This window comes from Lontra canadensis, unplaced genomic scaffold (genome assembly GCF_010015895.1).
Source record: "Lontra canadensis isolate GAN:19392208 unplaced genomic scaffold, GSC_riverotter_1.0 scaffold84, whole genome shotgun sequence".
Lineage (NCBI taxonomy): Eukaryota > Metazoa > Chordata > Mammalia > Carnivora > Mustelidae > Lontra > Lontra canadensis.
The window spans coordinates 4,216,120-4,235,565 of record NW_022631078.1 but is presented as its reverse complement, the minus strand read 5'-3'; the positions used below and the strand labels follow the sequence as shown (position 1 = coordinate 4,235,565).

Genomic DNA, 19,446 nt, shown 5'->3' with positions numbered 1-19,446 from the left:
CCCAACTCCCGGCGCGATTCTGAGCGCGTTGCTCCGCCTCTACGGCGGCCACTGCAGAAGGCAAATACCAGCGGGATGGCCAGTGGGTCCGTTTCTCCTCCGTCACCACCGAGGCCGGTCCTCGGCGCTCCGCAGTCCCAGGCCGCCCTGCCCTCGGCGGCCCGGCACGTCGCGGGCCATCAAGGCGGGGTCGCGGGGGGCAGCTCTCGGGGACAGGATGGCGACGCCGGGCGTCCTTAGTCACTCACGTTTCCCGAGCACCGCCGGCCTCTTCTCAGCACCTCGCACGGAATGCCCCGAGCCCCGACCACGCTCACTGGCTGACCACGCCCTCACGAGCGCTTCTAGACCCGCTTCGTCCTCTCCTGCGACCCGCGCGGAAACCGCCCAGCGGACGCGTCCGGTCGCCGACACGTGACCGCCGCGCAGACACTCCCGCCGCTGGCGCCGGCTCCCCCGCGGAGGACCGCGCGTGCGTCAGTGCACGCAGGCGCGCGCATGCGCGAAACGGGCGCGCGCCTCCCGGCAACGGTTTCCAGGCAGCTGAGCGCCTGCGCTGCGCGGCGCTCCGCAGCCCGCGGAGGGAGGTACTGTTCGCCGAGGCTCCGGTGCGCTTGCGCAGTAGCTGGACGCGGGCGTTTCTTTTCTCCCTCTTTATAGAGTTGGGTGGGGCGGGGGGGGGGGGGGGTAGGTTGGAGTTATAAAATGGCGGCCTGGGGCGCGTTGGGCGCTGTTCTTCCAGCGGTCTTTGGCTGAGCTTACTGCTCTCCCTCACTGCCGAACGCAGAGAGCCGAGGCCCCTGGAGGACATGGTGTTGGAGATCCCAGGCTTGCTGACCACCAAGTTCTTCGAGAATCTCGGCGCACCGGAAGCGACCAGGCGCGCTCCTCCGGGTGAGCAGCGGCCGCTTCACACCCGAGGCCCGCGGCTGCAACCTCGCACCCGCTCGCTGTCGTTCACCCGGCTTTCGCCGCAGCCACAGCCCCGCGAGTGCCGCGGCGGCCGGCCGGGAGGTGAGAGGCAGGCGGGCAGCGTGGCAGGGGAAGGGGCCGATCCCGGGGAGGGGCGCCGGGGTCCCGGCACCGGGGAGGGCCTGGAAGGGGGAGCCGGGCTGCGGGCCCGGGCTTGGGGAGGTGGAACCCGGGGTCAGACATAGTACCTGGGCGTGGGAGGGGGATCCTGGGCTGGAGGAGTCGGGTGAAGGACCCGGGCCAGGAGAGGAGGAAGCTGGGGTCCGGACGCGGGACTCGGACCTGGAAGGGGGCCCCCCGAGCTGGAGGAGCTGGGCTGCGGGGCCCAGGCTTGGGGAGGAGGAGCCCGGGGTCAGACGAGGTACAGTACCTGGGCGTGGAAGGGGGATCGTGGGCTGGAGGAGCCGGGGTCAGGGTGCGGGACTCGGACCTGGAAGAGGGACCCCGGGCTGGAGGAGAGGGGCGAGGGGCCCGGGCCTGAGAGGAGGAAACCGGAATCCGGATGCGGGACTCGGACCTGGGCTGGAGGAGAGGGGTGAGGGGCCCGAGCCGTGGGGTGTTAGGAGTCAGTGGGCAGGGTGGGGCGGGATGACCGCAGCGGCGCGTAGTCGGGTGCTGTTTGTGAAGCCGGCGCGGGGCCGACCTGTCGCGGTTGTGGCGCCCAATTTGGGTGAGGCTCTCCCGGCTGCGGGGCCCCCGCGGAGGCAGAGGCCGGATTGGGCAGGGGCCATCCCGGCTTGGCCCATCTCGGTTTACTTCCTAGCGCTTCCCCTCGGTACTGCTTTCTCCTTGGCTGTCTCCCCTCGCCCCACTCGCTCCCTACACTACCTCTTCGGCGTGGCTTCCCATCCCGTACTGCATGTCGAGCTGTTGATCGCCCCTTCCCTCTGTTCCGTTAAGAAATTTTGAGACTTCGTTCTTCCCCAGCGTTCCAGCCTCCGGGTTCCGCCCCCTTGTTCTCTTCTTTCCTCTCTATCGACTACGGTCACTTCTATTTCCATCTTAGGGTGACCTGATGTTGACTGAGGTTCATCCCGGAGGATGAGGCAGCACCTTGTGGCCGAGACAACATAACTCTGCCAGGCACAAATAACAGTTTTCTCCAACTATGGAAACTCTCAATTTTCTATCAGTGCTTCATACCTAGGAATCATTTTAAAATTTACTGCCCTTTTAACCACAATCTTCACTTAAAAAAATGTTTTTTAAGATTTTATTTTTACCGTAATCTGTCCTGGGGCTCGAACTCAAAACCCCCCAGATGGAGAGTCGCATGCTCCCCCCACTCAGCTAGCCAGGCTCCCCCAAATTCTTTTTTTTTTTAAAGAATTTATTTATTTATTTGACAGACAGAGATCACAAGTAGACAGAGAGGCAGGAAAAGAGAGGAGGAAGCAGACTCCCCGCTGAGCAGAGAGCCTGATGTGGGGCTCGATTCCAGGACCCTGGGATCATGACATGAGCCGAAGGCAGAGGCTTTAACCCACTGAGCCACCCAGGCGCCCCTCCCCCAAATTCTTAATGAAAGCCAGGACTGGACGCCTGGGTGGCTCAGTGGGTTAAGCAACTGCCTTCCGCTCAGGTCATGATCCCGGAGTCCTGGGATGGAGTCCCGCATCGGGCTCCCAGCTCTAGGGAAACCTGCTTCCCCCTCTGACCTTCTCCCCTCTCATGCTCACTCTCACTGTCTCTCTCTCCAATAAATAAATAACATCTTTAAAAAAAATAACAATAGCCAGGACTTAAGACTCTTTGGGTGCCGGGCCTTGTCCTGAGTACTTTGCGGAGATTTTGGGGTTTTTCCCTTCCTCTTCTTGCATTAAAAAAACTATGTATACATTGTCTGGAGCATCGTGCTTTGAAATAAAATATGGATGTGCTAAAATGTATTTTAAAGCCTAGCTCATAATTGAGTCTCTTTTCCTACCCTATGCTCTTTACCATTTTGAGGAGAACTAATATTTTATAGCCTTTGCTTCTAGCAAAACTTGTTTCTTTAATAATATTCGTGAAGCCTTTCTGTGTTCCAAACACCGTTCTGAACCAAGGTTTTTCTCTATCTTCCTTAATTTTCACAGCACCTTCCTCAGATGGAGAAAGTGAGCACAGCACTCAGATAACTTGCGGGAGGTCTGGCAAGAAAATGGGGAAACTGAGGGGCCAGCGTCTTGTAGTATTTTCTAAAATAAGTCGTGCCCCCAGATCACCGCTCAGTGACTGCTGGAGAACCTGCTGAGAGCGGGCGGGTCACCTGGAGGGGCAGTAAGCAAGAGAGATCCTGCCCTGGGGTCAGTTCACCTTAGATAAATACGGTGACCTGGGGAAGCAGCCTCCTTAGTGTTGGTGGCTTTACTCTGCGGGTTATCTCACTTGTGGGCCCCAGTTAGATGTTACACTGTGACTGCGCTGTTTGCGCTTCCCTCCCCCCCCCCCCCACTTTCTTGCTTTAGTAACTTACTATAGAGCGTAGCGAAACGGGACCTTCCCGCCTCTTCCGCCCCCTGGTGGAGGTGTTCGTTACTGACCGGGGAACGAGTCGTGTGCCTACCCACCCCCCCACCCCCAGACCCCCGCCTCTGAACAGTCGAAGTTCAGTAAGGAGCTATGTCAGAAGGTCCCTTGTTTGCTTTTGTTTGAGTGAACAGCATTAATGGCAAAACTTGACCGGGTATTTGAGGGGGAGACTTTAAAAAGGGGGATTTGCAGGTAATGGCTGAGTGTCATACTTCATTATTAGCATTATGGCTGTTAAAACCAATTATTTTACCATTAGGAAAAAAACCCTGTACATACTTGTAAAGTAAAAGTTCAGGTGGTATTAGACTATTAAGAGCTAACACTCCGGGGCGCCTGGGTGGCTCAGTGGGTCAGGCCTCTGCCTTTGGCTCAGGTCATGGTCTCAGAGTCCTGGGATCGAGTCCCGCATCAGGCTCTCTGCTCAGCAGGGAGTCAGCTTCCTCTGTCCACCTGCCTCTCAGCCTACTTGTGATCTGTGATCTCTCCCTCTTGGTCAAATACATAAATAAAATCTTTAAAAAAAGAAAAAGCTGACAGTCCCCTATGTAATTACTCTGTTGGGGGTTAGAATTTGAAGGACTTAGGAATGTCAGCATTTGAATTTAATTTGGTAGATACAAAAGAGAAATGGGCAATGTGTGAATGTGTATCTTAATGACCACGAAATTCTAGGAACCGATTCTGGTGGTTTGTGGTGTTGGGACAAGTGAGAGTGGGCAGAGACCATCAGAAGTCCAGATAGGTTTTAGGAACCCTGAAGGAACTGGGTACTTGCCCCGGGCAGGATGGGCAACAGAGAAAATGGAGGGGTTTTTTGGTCCATTTGACTGGTGAGTTAGAGAACAGCCAGGCCAGCACTCAAAATGGAGTTGAGTTGTTGGTTGTTGTACTAATTTTGTTGTTTATAGCAAAGAATATATATTAGGATCGGAAAACATTGCGGATTGTAAGGGATGGGCAGTAGCCTCCTCTCTGGCTAGGTGCTTGTGTCCACTGGGGAGAGAAAACTCTCAGTCCTCGTCTCCTCCTCCTTCCTCTGACATGGCTTTAGAGGAGTTGAGTGATGGCTTATTCTTAAAGATCTTACATAAATTTTGAGTGTTAACACGTCTGTATTAATTACATTTTGAACTTTTAAATGATATTCTGGCTTAACAATATACAATTTGGGGTAATTAAATGTTCAGTCTTGGGAAATTTATTTCTGTCAATTGTCTGTAGCCTAAAGAAGAGTACTGTGCTGTGAAAGTATTTCCAGTGCCTGTTAACGTTCTTATCTAAAGATGAACTTCTTTACTGTATCATCTTTAAGAGGATTTTAAGTATTTAAAATGTTTTGCCTCTGGCAAGACTGTAATTGCTACTCAGCATAGAATAAAGTAAGTGCTGGTTGATGATATATATAGTACTTAAGATTTCAGATTTTAAAAAGTCAGTGTTTTGTTTTAATTTTTTTTTCAAACGGAGCTGGTTTAGGGTTGTGCAGAAAGAGTGCCAGTGTTCTTAGAAGACCTGCACAGCCTCCTTCCGTAATCCTTCATTGCGATACGCACACGGAGAGCCTAACCGCTGCTGTCAAGTGCTGATGAAGGCACTTCCCACTGATCAGGAATGGGTTTGGGTTTTTTGTTTTTGTTTTTTATTTATCTTGTTTCATGCTAGAGTGAATTTTTAAAATTCTTTGTAAAAATTCTTTAAAAATTTTTTGTAAATTCTTGGGAAACCTGGTGGTGCAGTCAGTTAAGCCATCAGATTTTGGGGGTCGTCTCAGGTCATGATCTCAGGGTCGTGGGATCACTCTCCTCAGCAGGCTTCCTGCTTGCTTGGGATTCTCTCTTCCTCTCCCTCTGCCCTTCCTGCTTGTGCGCCTTCTCGCTCTCAGATAAGTCAGGAAGTCTTAAAAAAAATTCTTTGTAAGTTTTTACATCTTGGTCTAGAAAAGCACGTTTCACTTCTCTCTACTTTTAACTTAGGTTTGAAAATATGGCCAAAAGGATTGCTGAGAAGGAATTGACAGATAGGAACTGGGATCAAGAAGATGAAGCAGAAGAGGTAAGATCTTTCCCCAAGAATGATTTTCTTCCGCTTCTCAATTTCAATTCGTTTTGGGATTCCTCAGGAAGATTTTGTAGCAAAATTAAAAGGTCTTTTAAAGAACAGCCTGAACAGAAAGTAGTTTGGTCTGTTATGACCTGTTAGTTTAGAAATGAGTTAATTACATTCAGGGGTCTTTTTCTGCTAGCGCCTGTTCCTGAAATATTCTGCAGCTTCGTAGAAGCACCTTCCTGAATGTCATGCACTTCCTGCATTCTAAACCCGTAGTTTTAGTCAAGACGGAAGAGTGAGTAAGCGATCTAGTCGTGAGCTCCGCAAGGCGCTGGTGCTCACACTCGAGCCGTGGTTCCCCACCACGTGCATCTCAGTCTGTCATCCCTGCGGTTGGAGATTTCAGATCGAGGTGCCTCCTGTGCTCTGATGCCTCTTGGAGGCCTGTCTTCTTTCATGTTCACACGGATCTCAGACCTCCCCGCTCCCCAAATGGCAATAATTGGGATGGAATTTAGAGTGGCCTAGTTTCTCTAACAAAATACAAATGGTCTTCCCTGAGGAAATACTTTAATTTTTTCTCTTCCAAATTGTAGAACACAGCTGCCTTTTTCGTGCCTCATCAGCAGTTTGATCCTCCCTGGCCAGTTCACTGAGGAAATCTGTAACCAAGTTAGCCTTTTGAGTTAACAGAATAGTGCTAGGTTTAAGGGGGAAAAAAAAGAAGAAGAAGAAAAGGTGTGTTCCAAGCTTATTCCTAAACCATCTTCCTTCTTTCCGAATCTGTCTTGTGGTATGAACGTTTTCCCCTTTACAAATAAACGTATTAGCATGTTTAGGGAAACCAAAATCACAAGTATATTAATATTTTGACAAGGTTTTTAATATTCCTAACTGACTTGGTGCTTTTTAACCAACTCCTTGGAAACTTTCTCCGGGTCTTAAGCACAGTGTTACATTCTGTGCCTGTACGATTTATGATAACTATCTAGTGATTTGCTTTGACATACATATAGCAGGAGTGAAAGTGAGTCTGAAAGGACCTCACCCTGAATTCAGGACACGCACAGCCAGACGGCCCCTTCTCTTTAGTGCAGAGATCTCTGAGTTTAACATTATCTGAGATAACTACAGAGACCGCTTCTTACAGGAAGTATTTTATGCCAGCCCTACAGGGTAAAAGGAGGGTTGAAATAAAAGATATTCAGCAAATATCCAACGGTGGGCATAGTTCTGTCAGCCAGTGGGATGAGCAGCAGCTGCAACGGGGTCACTTCAAGCCCAGCGTGTGCCGGTGTCTCCGAGATGACGGGCAAATGGACAAGGTTTCTCTTAAAGATCAAGTGCCTATTGATAAATACAAACTCTTTTTTTTGGAAACTGCAGTCATAAAATCTAGGATCTTATGACTGGTTCTGTTACCCACTGTTAATGATCTTTAAGTTATCTTTTGGCTTTTGAAGACCAGATTTTTGCTGCCTAAAACTGGGTTTTTATTCTAAGTTTTATTCATATCTTTGAATATATTTGAAATTCGAAGAACTTGTGCTGAATAGTTTCCATACCTAACTTGTTTTTGTTAATATCTTATTTACATACTTTTTTTTTTTTTAAGATTTTATTTATTTATTTGACAGAGATCACAAGGACACAGAGAGGCAGGCAGAGAGAGAGGGCGAAGCAGGCTCCCCACTGAGCAGAGAGCCCGATGTGGGACTTGATCCCAGGACCCTGGGATCATGACCTGAGCCGAAAGCAGAGGCTTAACCCACTGAGCCACCCAGGCGCCCCTTATTTACTTACTTTTAGATTGGGGAGGGGTGCAGAGTGAGAGCGACAGTATCAGGTCGACCACACCTAGCACAGAGCCCAACACGGGGCTCGATCCCACAACCCCGAGATCATGAGCTGAGTCGAAATCAAGAGTTGGAGGCTTAACCGACTGAGCCCCCAGGCGCCCCTCTAAAGACTTTTGACGGTCTCCGTCTTGTCAGCACTTTCCTGTGTGCCGTCCTCGGGACTGTGATTCAAAGCCTGGGTTTACATAGACCTGGAAGGTTTCGGACTCACCAGAGTGGCTTCGGGAATCACAAGATAGACAACAGACGTCAACTTGATCGCAGGCGCCCTCTCCATAATCTTTTACAGTATTCGCGGTACTTTAAAACCAGCAGATACTAAGATGAGTTTGGTCAGGCATTTTGGTTAGCGTTTCTTCTCGTTTTGGGCCTTCTCTTACTGCTGTTTAATTTGTGTACCTGCAGGTGGGAACGTTCTCAGTGGCCAGTGAGGAAGTCTTGAAGAATAGAGCCATAAAGAAAGCAAAGCGTAGAAATGTTGGATTTGAAGTGAGTGTTTTCTTACCACTTTTGGTATTGAACACTAATTTGATTTCTAATTACAGAGCCTTTCTACCTCTGGGAGCAGTCAGATCGATAAATGCTTCTTCAAATGCTTTCTCTACTTGTGAAAATCCTTGAGGTGGACCGTGGGAGATAGAAACAATAAGTACGAGATGTGCACCTTATCCAGCTGTAGAAGTAAAGTGTAGAGCTAGACAGATGCGAGCTGAGGAGCAGTAGGAAGAGGAGAGGGTGACAGGAGGAATGAGGGAGGGAAATGCAGGGTGTTCTCGTGCTCCCTCTGCTCCCTGGCATTGAGGCGTGTGGCGGCGGTCGTGGTGGGGGGAATCTGTTAGCTGTAAGGGAAGCACTTCACATGTAGATTTTCTTCCTAATATCGTGTGTTACAGGGTTTCCTTCCTGCACTCACAAGGGTTAAAGATGAGTCGTAACTCTGGAAGTCACATGGTCTGCATTCAGCCATCACTCCACATTTAATAACGCTTCCCCGGTACAGTCCTCAGCCCTCAGACATGTTCCAGATGCCTGCGAGCTGACTCGGTGGCCTGGCCTTCTGTTGTCAGGCTGGAGGAGCTGGTGTGCACGCCCCGGGTGGCAGCCGGAAGGAGCCTACTCAATGACACCTTTGTGGGGCCTTGTTAGTTTCCTCTGGTCGATTTCCATCTTAAAGACTGATGGCGAGTTGGATGTAGTGAGGCTGGATGGCTCCCTCGTGGAGAAGATAGAGCGGGGGAAGGACAACTTAATTGGGCGGAAGTGATTGGTTTACTTGGGGAATGTATTTTAAGGGCCTGGGGTACATCCCAGTGAGGTTCTGTAGGAGACCACTGTATGTACATGGGTGGTTACCTGGTGCAGGAGGAGGGGTGACTGCTGGCTACAGCTCTGGGAGTCGTCACCATGCCGGACGTTGAAACCGGGGTGTAAGTGAGAGTGGCAGCTCGTGACATGGACTGAGAAGCCAAAGGAAGGAAGACCGCCTCGAGGAGAGACGGTGCCTCTCAGGAGTGACGGTGAAGAGGTAGAAACCATGTAGACCACAATCCAGACTTGGCCCAAGGGAAGGGGGGTGGGGGAGCCCTCTGGCTGTTAAAGGAAATGAACATGGATAGTTGAAATCTACCTGATCATTTCAGCTATAACTTTCAGAACTTGTGTAATAAGAAATTAAATGTTATGTCATCTGCTTCAATGCTGAAATGCGCCTTTTCCCATAGAGGGTTGACTGTTGAACGACAGGGGTTTGAATTGCCTGGGTCCATTTATACGCGGGGGGTGAGGGGTGGTTAATAAGGGAGGGGGTCAGTGCACCTGCCCCCCACGTTAGTCAGGGGTCGCCTGTTGTGGTTTTGTCCATTCATTCAACAGACCTGCCAAGCGCTAGAGATACATTGGTGGGTAAAAACAGGAGTAAGTGAAATACCCATGCCCTGTGGAGCTTTCATCCTAATGACGGGAGAGACACACTGAGCGTGTAGTTTTTGTCTTTAAGTGCCACGGAGGGAAGTGAGTGAGGGAGACTGGCGGGCCCAGGAGCGTGTCAGTTCCATGGGGCCCAGGCAGACGGCTTCTCATTCACTTCTGTCCTTTTTCTGAGTGACTCCTGTTCCTTTTCTTTCTTTTTTTTTTAAATCAGTGGTTCTTGAATTTTTGTGATAATCCTAGAGCCAATTTGCTGTTAACAGTTTCTAAAATCACTATAAAGAGCCTGTGGCTTTTATTTATTTTTATAAAGATTTTATTTATTTATTTGACAGAGATCACAATTAGGCAGAGGCAGTCAGAGAGAAGGGGAAGCAGGCTCCCCGCTAAGCAGAGAGCCCGACGCGGGGCTCGATCCCAGGACTCTGAGACCATGACCTGAGCCAAAGGCAGAGGCTTAACCCACTGAGCCACCCAGGCGCCCAGCCCATGGCTTTTAAATCTCCCACAGAATAACAGGCTCTGAGGAGCCACTCACAGCTTTCTGCTTGGCCCATGCAAAGCCGTTGCAGGATGGTAGCTGTCCGTTTGCTGTCTTCGGGTTATTGAATGATCAAATCAAATAGAAGCGTCAGCGCCTAAGGCGTATTTATTACACGCGTTAAAATTCATACAAGTTAAGGTGTTTGCCTTTTTTGCCTAATTTTATTGCCATAATTGTACCTTGGTGAGTAACCATCTGAAATTCCTATGGATGTGATTGAAACTTTTGTGTTTTTTGAAAACTACAATATTATTAGGCTAACCAGCCCATTCAGAAAGTGAAGAGTTTCTGCTTGAAGTAATATTTTTGTGAGCTTCTGATTATAATTCATTTGGGTTAAAAATGGAAGGTTTTTGCACTCCCTTGGATGTTTGGAAGCACGGATTCCGTGATGTGTTTCCGAGAACATTTCCTAGAGCCTCCCTTAGAGCTCGGATCCAGGAAGCAGATCGTGCCCACTGTGGTGTAACCACTAGTCTTGAATGGGGGGTGGGGGGAGGGGACTTCAGCAGAGCAGTGTAAACTGGGGAGCATCCCTCCAAGAGTTTGCAGGGGCAGAGAGCGGGTATAGACGCTCACAGTGAGTGCCAGACATTTCCAGAGCGTTGTGGGTTAGAGATGCGAGGAAGCCAGCGGCCGTGGGAAAGGTCTACTAGAAGGACCTTGCTGATGGAAGTAGTGAGAAAATCGAGAAGAAAAATGCTGCCTCTGGATTTCTCAACCAAGGGAAAGTCTAGATTTGAGAGTCAACAACTCACGTTTCCAGAAGCTAAAAGCTACAGGAATGCTTTAGGAAGTCCTGGGAGGATGGGTAAAGATACCTTCATCAGTCAGCCTGACCTGATACTCCTACAGCTCCCTTAGGCTAACGGTCTTGGATGGAGTGGTGCAAGAAAAATGCTTCATTGGGGGTTCAGTTGTTTTAGAATATTTTCAGTCCTAATTCTGAGGCTGTGTACACAAATTGATTGCATTAGTCTTTTTTTGCCTTCTGTACCTTAAATATATTTTTAAAAACAAGTTTCACTGCAAGTTCCTATCTTCCTGGCTGTCAGGAAGGCAGCTTTGGGCTGCAGAGCTGTCACTGCGAGTTAAGTCGGGCTCAGGTCCTGTCTGTGTGCCGGCTGCTCCCTTTCCTCGGTGCTGGCCCTGTAAGCATTCTGGGTGCCTCTCAGCCGACGCGGTCTTGTCACGGACTTGCTTATTTATCTGGGAAGCGTAGCATCATCTAACGTGTGCTCTCTCTCTGTTTCAGTCCGATAGTGGAGGGGCCTTTAAAGGTTTTAAAGGTTTGGTTGTACCTTCTGGAGGAGGCGGGTTTTCTGGATTTGGCAACGGTGCTGGAGGGAAGCCTTTGGAAGGGCTATCAAATGGGGGCGGCGTGACCAGCGCCCCTCCCTTCTCCGGCGCCAGGGCGGCCACGGAGAGCAAGGCGGCCTTCGGTGAGTAGGTACTCCTCCCCACACTCACATCGGTGTAACGACTATTGGGAAAATAACTGGGCAACGAGGGTCCCGGGATGACAATGAAAGGGAAATGAGGGAGGTGTTGACTTTTTGCCGAGTGAGTAGAGCGCCGGCTTTTGAGCCAGCACAGACCCAGGTTCTGTTCTCAGCTCTGCCGGTCATAGGCCCTGCGGCCCTGGTCAAGTTCCTTAGCCTCTTAACCTCCAAACCTTGGGCTGTGAAATGAGAACGACCCTCAGAACTGACCTGTGGGGTAAAGGAGAAGAGGAAGCTCTCAGTGGACCCTCCATAAAGACCTGCCTCCCGTGTGCTCCTTCGTTCTCTGTGTACCAGGGACTTGCCCACACCTGCGAGGAACTTGCGGGTCCTCCCCCTAGATTGATTTCACCTGGGATGCGACGGCCTGATCCTGTTTTGAGAGACTTGGTCTAGAACTCTTGGGGTCAGCAACAGAGAACGGACTCACGGGCTCCTGTCTTTGGTGTTCAGAAGCGATCCTGGCTGGTTGGATTGTGCTTAGCTAGTAATTTTAACTGTTTACTGTTTTGTTTTTTTAAAGATCTTATTTATTTATTTGACAGAGATCACAAGTAGACAGAGAGGCAGGCAGAGAGAGAGGGGGAAGCAGGCTCCCCGCCAAGCAGAGAGCCCGATGCGGGGCTCGATCCCAGGACCTGAGATAATGACCTGAGCCGAAGGCAGAGGCTTTAACCCACTGAGCCACCCAGGCACCCCTATACTGTTCTGTTTTAATGAGGCGGAGCGTGTCGTGTGATTAAGCCGGCACTTTCTGTTAAGGTTTTAACTGCATTAATGTATGTTCATCCCTACAACCTGGGGGGTTAAGTTTTATACTAACTATTGTGACCGTTCTGGGGGAAGCCGGCCTCCTTTTCAAAGAAAAGATTATTTTAAATTGTAGAAGTTTAATGCAAGCACATCATAGACCGTGTTCTTGATTTTTGTGATCACCGGTTCCTAAATATTTGGCGTGCACATACTTCCTGAACGGCCACAGAAATTGGGACACAGTAAAAGCAGAAAACAGGAAGACAGAACAGCGCTCAAACCAGGTCACAGAATCAAATCAGGGCCTCCGTAAACTCTTCAACCTTTAATTTCCCTGTAGGATCTGTTGCTGCGAATGGTCCTACCTCCTTGGTGGATAAGAAGGTTTTAACTCCCAAAACCAACGGGGACAGTCAGCAGCCCTCCTCTTCCGGCCCCCCCTCCGGCGCCGCCTGCCCCCGGAGCGCCTACCACAAGCAACTGGCGGCCTTAAACTGCTCCGTGCGGGACTGGATCGCGAAGCACGTGAACACCAACCCGCTCTGCGACCTGACGCCCATCTTCAGAGACTACGAGAGACACCTGGCGGGGATCGAGCAGCAGCACGGGAGCGGGGGCGGCCGGGGCTCCGAGAGTGAGGCCGATCGAGTGCCGCTCGCCACCCAGACCCCTTCCCTGTTTGGGGCAGCGAAGCCGCAGCAGGACTCGGCGTTCCCGTTCGCCGGCGGCAGGGCAGAGGACGGCGCCGCCGAGAGGAAGACGGAGCCGCCCGCGGGAGCCGCAAGTGCCTCGTTCAACTTCGGCAAGAAGATCGACGGTTCTGTCCTGGGCTCCCTGAACTCCGGCCCCCTGACTGGGTTTTCGTTCTCTTCGGGAAACTCCAGCTTCTTCGGCAAAGATCTGACCCAGAATAAACCAGCGTCTTCACCGTTTTCCGCGAAAACGTTGGAGGTACAGGCCGAAGGCGGCAGTAGCGACTACAAAGGTAATAACGGAGTTTACCCTCCTGAGTCTGTCTCGGAGCCGAGTTCGGGTTTAGCGGCACGAACTTGGCTTTGCGGTTCGGGGGCATCGGGAATCGTGGTGGGACTCGCCGCTGCCCGGAGGTGCTCTCGGACACGCGAGTCTGGCGTTTCCCTCCTGATGAAGTCAGAGCTGTTCTGTGGCGCTGCCGTAAGCACTGCGAGTGTAAGAGAGAATGACGGCCGGAACGGTGTCTGGCACGGCGACTTGGAAAAGTATCAGATGCATGGTTTTGCACATCAGAAAGTTCAGTGAATTAGCGGTGATTGAGAATTGGGTCTTGACCGAAAGAAAGAACGGGTCATCAGTGTCCGCCGCGTGTCTCGTGTTTGGAAGTTTAGTCGTAGGTGAAGTCTCCTGGCAAAAAAGTACTCTGCTGTGAATAGAAGAGGGGGACTGTGCGGCACCACGGGAACAAAGGGGCGGGACTTCCTGCCATGTGTCTGGACTGCAGCCACCTTTATCCAGAAGCGTCCGCCTTGGGTGGTGGCATCAGTGCCCCAAACTGGGCTGGAGTCACCGGCCCTTCACTCCCTGTTCTTAGCTCTTTGGAAGGAGCGGTTAGTGGCCTCGTCCCGTGGTGGCTGCGAACACCTTGTGTGAAGTCACTCGCTTGTAAGCAGTGAGAACGTACATCTCGCAGGAGGTGTTCACTTCTCGATACTCCAGAATGGAAGAGACCAGCCATTTTCTCCTGGGAGCGAAACTTCCATTCCTTCGAGCCCATCCTCAGGCAGGGGCCCTCCAGAGCAAAGCACAGACTAAAGCTCTCCCCTTTTATTTCTCTGCCCTCAATACGACGGCTCCTCGGGCTGTCCCCGGATCGGCGAGGCTGCCCGTGCGGGGGCGTGAGCGAGGCTCGGTCCCCTCACAGTGCCCGGTCGTAAAGTCCTCCTGCTCGTCCGGTGGCTGCGCTGCTCCCCATGCCAGAGGGACCGAGAGCTTGTTTGAGTCTCACTGCCGGGGCCTGCCCTGGAGAGCCTCGCTCACGGCTGCCTTCTCGGGAGTTTGAGTCTCGTCCCTTTGCCGTGTTGGAGCACCGGAATTGTTTTTCTGAGAGTTGCTTTGACTTAGTGTGTGTCCCGAGACCATCTTTCTCCGGGGCTCGTTCTTTGCATCGGTGTCGTGGATCTCCCCTGGGGCTGGGGAGGCCGCCAGGGGCCCGAGCCGCTAGATGTGGGGCCGCAGACGCAGCCTGCTCACGCTTCGGGGTGGTGTGGCCGACAGCCTGCCCCGTACCCAGCTGTATTGTCCTCATCTTCGGCCATCGCGGAGACCGATTCCTTAGCGTGACGCACAGGGCGTCCCAGGAGCGTCGCGGTGGAGCTGTGCGAGGCCTGCCGGAGATTTTCCTTTTCCTGTGGGGGATCTGGAGTCTGTTTATTTTTCTGTTAAAATTGCTGCACTGAGTCATAAGCGTGGACGGTTTTTCATCCCAAGGCTTTCTCCAAGTTAACATTTTAGAAGAGGGAAGCATGCTCCATTAAAAATACCCCGAATTTTTCACAAAATAATTACAATCCAGTGAGTCGTCGTTCCCGTCCCCCCACCCCGCCCCAGTTCTATGTGTGCTTTCGGTTTCTGCATCCGCTTACGGGCAGTTTGTGGATTGAGGTGTTGGGGGTGAGTGACCTCTTTTGTGACGTTTCTAAGCTCCTGATTTGAATTTCACTGAGTTAGTGTTGTTTTCTACAAGGTGGAGATGAAGAAGAGAGTGATGAGCCACCCAAAGTAGTAGTTACTGAAGTGAAGGAAGAAGATGCGTTCTACTCCAAAAAGTAAGTGAGAGTCCGGGAGCCCACGTGCTGGGCGTGTTGTCGGACGTAGAAGGATATAGAAGGCGGCCTTGGGGCAACCTCCTCCTCTTGGGATTTGCTGAGCACCCTGTCCTGGGGTCAGGCTGTGCCTGGTCTCTGAATGGGAACCAGGGAGAATTCTTGACCTGTTCTTTGGAAAACAAACGAATTCTAGAAATTTCCTGCTGGGCATTTCCTACTCTTTGCTAGTATTTTTGTTCTTTCTTGCTTCTGAAGTGCTTTAGAAACAGGCTTTTCTTTGTCCTCCCATCTCCTTCCTCCTCTCCTCCCACCTTCCTGCTCAAAGTCAGCGGGTCCTTGACGTCCGCGTTGGTCTTTCTTCTGCTCTTCATCGGGAGGGGCCTCCCGTCCTGGAGCCCTGGTTGGCCCTTGCGGGTTTCCTCAGCCAAAAGCTCTGCGTGTCCAGCCCTTCATTTCTTCCCCAGTGATGAGAGCAGAGTTGGGTTTTTGTTCACTTGTGTTTTTACAGGAGAGCTGTGCTTTCAGCAGAAAGCTAAGGAGAAGTATTGAATCATCTCATGCCAATGAAATGAAATTAGTACTTTTTAACATAATTACAAAAAAGTCAGTGGTGCCATTTTAGAACCTTTGCTAGGTGTGTCTTTTTAAATGCAGAAATTTCGGATGGAGTTAGCAGTGTTAACAGTCCCCGTAGCCTATGGAATTCCCAAGTATTATTTCTGAGAACTTTTAAGAATCCAGCAGTTCCCTTTTCTTGTTTTTTAAATTTAATTTCACAGATGATCTCTATAGGAGATTTATTTCCTGATTGGAATGAATCAGAGGAGCGGGCAGTGGTTTGATGTGCAGGTTCATGACCCAAGGAGATGCGTGACACAGCAGGCTGGGGAGGCTGTTGGATGACAGTACTGTCAGCCCTTGCTTAATGGGACGCTGGGGGGCTCAGTGGGTAAAGCCTCTGCCTTCGGCTCAGGTCATGATCTCAGGGTCCTGGGATGGAGCCCTGCATTGGGGCGCCTCTCTCAGTGGGGAGTCTGCTGCTCCCTCCCCCTCTCCTCCTGCTTGTGCTCTTTCTCTCTCTCTCTCTGTCTCTCTCAAATGAATTGTTTTTAAAAAAGTGATTTCCAGAATTTCAGCATTTTGATAGAACAAAAATTGAAGGAGTTCTGAAGAAAATTCAAAAATGAATAGGAAAAAGGGGAGGAGAGATGGGGAAGGGTCCTGTATTTGTTCCCGTGCCCAGAAGGACCAGATCGGCCTCTGGAGCTCGGGGCCAGAGGAGCGTGGCAGACGTGCAGCGTGTTTGCCGTGGTGGCTGACTTGAGGGCAGCTTCAGAAAGTTGTTTCCAAGCTCCACGTGACCCACTGTTTTAATAATTGGGAAGAAGAGGGAAGCGCGCTAGACTCTCTAACCTGATTTTCTTCCTTGGGTTTTACCCAGACCCAGGCTGAGTCAGTCCAAGATTCATCCCGGTCTTTGCACACAAGTGTGAGCAGTGGTTGCTGGGAAGCTTGTCTGCTGCTTTCTCTCCGCAGGTGTAAGCTGTTTTACAAGAAAGACAACGAATTCAAAGAGAAGGGTGTGGGCACCCTGCATTTAAAACCTACGGCCACTCAGAAGACGCAGCTGTTGGTGCGGGCAGACACCAATCTAGGTGGGCATCTCGCGTCTCGGGCCACAGAAGGGCGTCCTCCGTTTAAAGGAATGTGCTCTGGGTAGGAAATTACCAGTAACACACGGCGGGCACCCCCAGCCTCACGCTTAGAACCGCCGCCGGAAGGGGCCCAGGCTGGGGGCCGGGGCTGGGCTGTGAGGAAGCGGTGGGTACCGCTAGGCCCTGCCGGCCTGGGTTGCAGAAACTTCTCTGCGGCTTTTTCTTTCCTGTGGGCTTGACTCGTGGGTGATGCCATCGCCGTCGTAGCGCTCTTAGCCGATGAGCCACAGAGAGCTGCTGTGCTGACCGTTCTGCCTTCGTTGGAAGGACCTCGTGAAGGCTCCGGGTCGAGCCAGCGCGTCCTCCCTCCACTGTGAGCACGGGCCCCTGTCCGAAGGCCTGGCCGCTGTGATGGTGTGCGGGGGTACGGGCGGGAGGCAGCGTCTCCGCCGTGGGGCCTCGCGGGCCTGTCTGCGGGACACCGTGCTGGCACCTGCGTCGGGGAAGCCGGGCCCTTCTCCCCCGACCTTCCCGACGCCTCCCAGTTGTAGATCTGTTCGTTCCAGAAGGGCTTCCGTGCTCCGGGTTTAGCGTGCCGAGGCTGTGGTCTCGGGGATCAGTAGTTGGTCTGTGTGACCGTCATGCCCTTTTCTCCCTTGTTGACTTGCAGGCAACATCCTGCTGAACGTTCTAATTCCACCCAACATGCCGTGTACCCGAACGGGGAAGAACAACGTCCTGATCGTGTGTGTTCCCAACCCGCCCGTCGATGAGAAGAACGCCGCCGCCCCAGTGACCATGTTGATCCGCGTAAAAACAGGCGAGGACGCGGATGAGTTGCACAAAATTTTACTGGAGAACAAGGACGCCTGAACACGCGTGGACTGGGGTTGCCACGAGTTGCTGCCGCCCCACCGCCCCTTAGACGTAGTCTGTTTCTCTTCTTACTTTGACATTCTGAGAACTCAGAGGTAACTTAAAACTTTGTGAGGAAGATTAATATGGCCAATAAAACCTTTAAATGTTAAGTGTCAAGAACCTGTATCCTCCCTTCTTAAGAACTGTCTAATGTGTAAAATACGTTTGAATGACATTTTTTTGGAAGATTTTTAATGTTCACTTATTAAACTGACCACAAGTGGTTTCTTAATAGGCTGAAATCAGGGTATCGATTAGACTTCCCAAAGGCTGCTCCGATCCACGGGTTTTGGGGTCTGCTGCTCCCGCTGGCGAGGCTTTCCACAGCCCCCGTGTCCCGCAGGGAGCTTGGCGGCAGCATTCTCTCCGGAGAACAGTGCTCTTTGCAAACGAGTCGCGCGCTGCTACCGCCACCGCCGAGGTGTTTTTCCTTTGCTTTCTCGCGCCCGTGTTTTATAACCGCTGAACCGGGTCGGCGGCTGCCCCTGGGCGTGAAAGGCTTTAGCTTCTGTTTGCAGACTTGGCCCCTTAACTCCGTGCGGGCTGCTTTACCTGATTGAGGAACTGCTTTTCCATTTGAAAAAGAAACAAGTAGCTTGTTCTTTGGTTTTGTAGTTTCATTCTCGAGGTGCTCTCCCCCCCACCCCCCCGCAGACAAAATAGAGGGGGATTTGCCAGGAATGAGGTTTAAAAGCACAAATTTGATAGCTTATAGTGTATGGACCACGGACACCAAACCCTTGCAGAAATGAAAGTCGAAGGTAGAGCTTAGTACAGAAGAAAGAAGACGTCTCAGCTGTTTGTGCCGCGGTGAACCCCAGGCGTCCTTGGAGCTCCTGTGCGTTAGCCAGGAAACATGCCATAAGGTAATGGAATTGCAAGTGTGCGCGTCAGTGTGGCCTTTAACTTCGGACAGAGGTATATTCTACGTTTGATACCTGAAGTTTCCACTTTTTTTTTTACAAGTCAGTTACTCAGTGTGTCCGTGCGGAAGGAGCCACGGTTCTGCGCCAGCGGGGTCATGGCCCTTCCCCACAGCTGTCCGGGAATGGATCCTAGTGTTCTTGGAAGATCCTGGGCACGTGAATTGGATGCAGGTTTTCATGTTTAAACATCCACTCTCATTCCTCGTTAGTCATTGAATGCTGGTACCACATGACTGCGTTTCAAGGCTCAGGGGCCGTGCCTGAGGGCTCACACTCGTACGTTCCGATCTTCAGTACGTCATGTCTTCTGACTTAGAAAACTGTAGAAATAGTTGTAAATAGTACAGTTGCTTTTTTAAAGAAGCTATAGTTTTTAGAGATTTATAAAGGGGGCAAGGGAACCATTTTTATGATCCAGTACGTTAACTCAGGTGTGACACCTGACGTGTGGCCGCCGGCCGCCCGCTGACCATGAGGTTTTCGGATTCCGGTGAAAGACTCTGGTCCCGTGTGTGCCTCTGCACAGACGCAGCGAGGCGTGCGTGCGCGTGGGGGCTGTGGTCAGGCTCTCACGTCGGGACAGCTAGGGAGGGAGTGGCAGTCGTTTTTTTCATTTCCTTTGTAGAATCGAGAATACTCCTGAGTGTTCGTTACAAGTGAGTTCTAGGACGTGGTGGTCGGTGCTGGTCCAGCGGCCGTGGCCCACCCGGCCTTGAGTGAGGTTATCCAGCTGCTAGAGGTTGAGGAGATGCAGGGCACAGATTTCTGTCCTGTGCGGCCCAACCGTGGTCCCCGGAGCTGCGAGGCCGCTCGGGCACTTTCAGGGGGCACCACACTGGCGACAGCCTCTGCGTGGCCAGTGAGACGTTTCCCAAACGTGGCCCGATGGTATCAGGATTGGGTCACCTTTCACCCCCACCCAGGAAAAAGAGTTGATCATCTTTTTTGCGTTAGTGGGTGTGTGTGGCTTTCTCTTCTCCTGACATTCCCAGCAAATTGTTGCTGCTAAGACTCACTGTTAAAGGGA

General features: G+C 51.4%; 1 protein-coding gene across 2 annotated transcripts; it reads left to right on the top strand.

The window, feature by feature from the left end:
- The first annotated feature begins 739 nt into the window (after nt 1-739).
- Nucleotides 740-17,448, top strand: NUP50 (nucleoporin 50). Of its 2 annotated transcripts, XM_032882793.1 has the most exons (9): nt 740-1,014; nt 5,463-5,541; nt 7,800-7,883; nt 11,120-11,306; nt 12,460-13,104; nt 14,839-14,920; nt 16,457-16,575; nt 16,843-16,948; nt 17,246-17,443. In XM_032882793.1, the coding sequence occupies exons 2-9, from the start codon at nt 5,473-5,475 to the stop codon at nt 17,346-17,348; spliced, it is 1,395 nt and encodes a 464-aa protein (XP_032738684.1). In that variant the 5' UTR covers nt 740-1,014; nt 5,463-5,472; the 3' UTR covers nt 17,349-17,443. The 2 variants fall into 2 exon arrangements, with proteins under 2 accessions (XP_032738684.1, XP_032738685.1); XM_032882794.1 differs by lacking the exon at nt 16,843-16,948 and having other exon boundaries at nt 741-1,014; nt 17,246-17,448.
- The last annotated feature ends 1,998 nt before the right edge of the window (nt 17,449-19,446 follow it).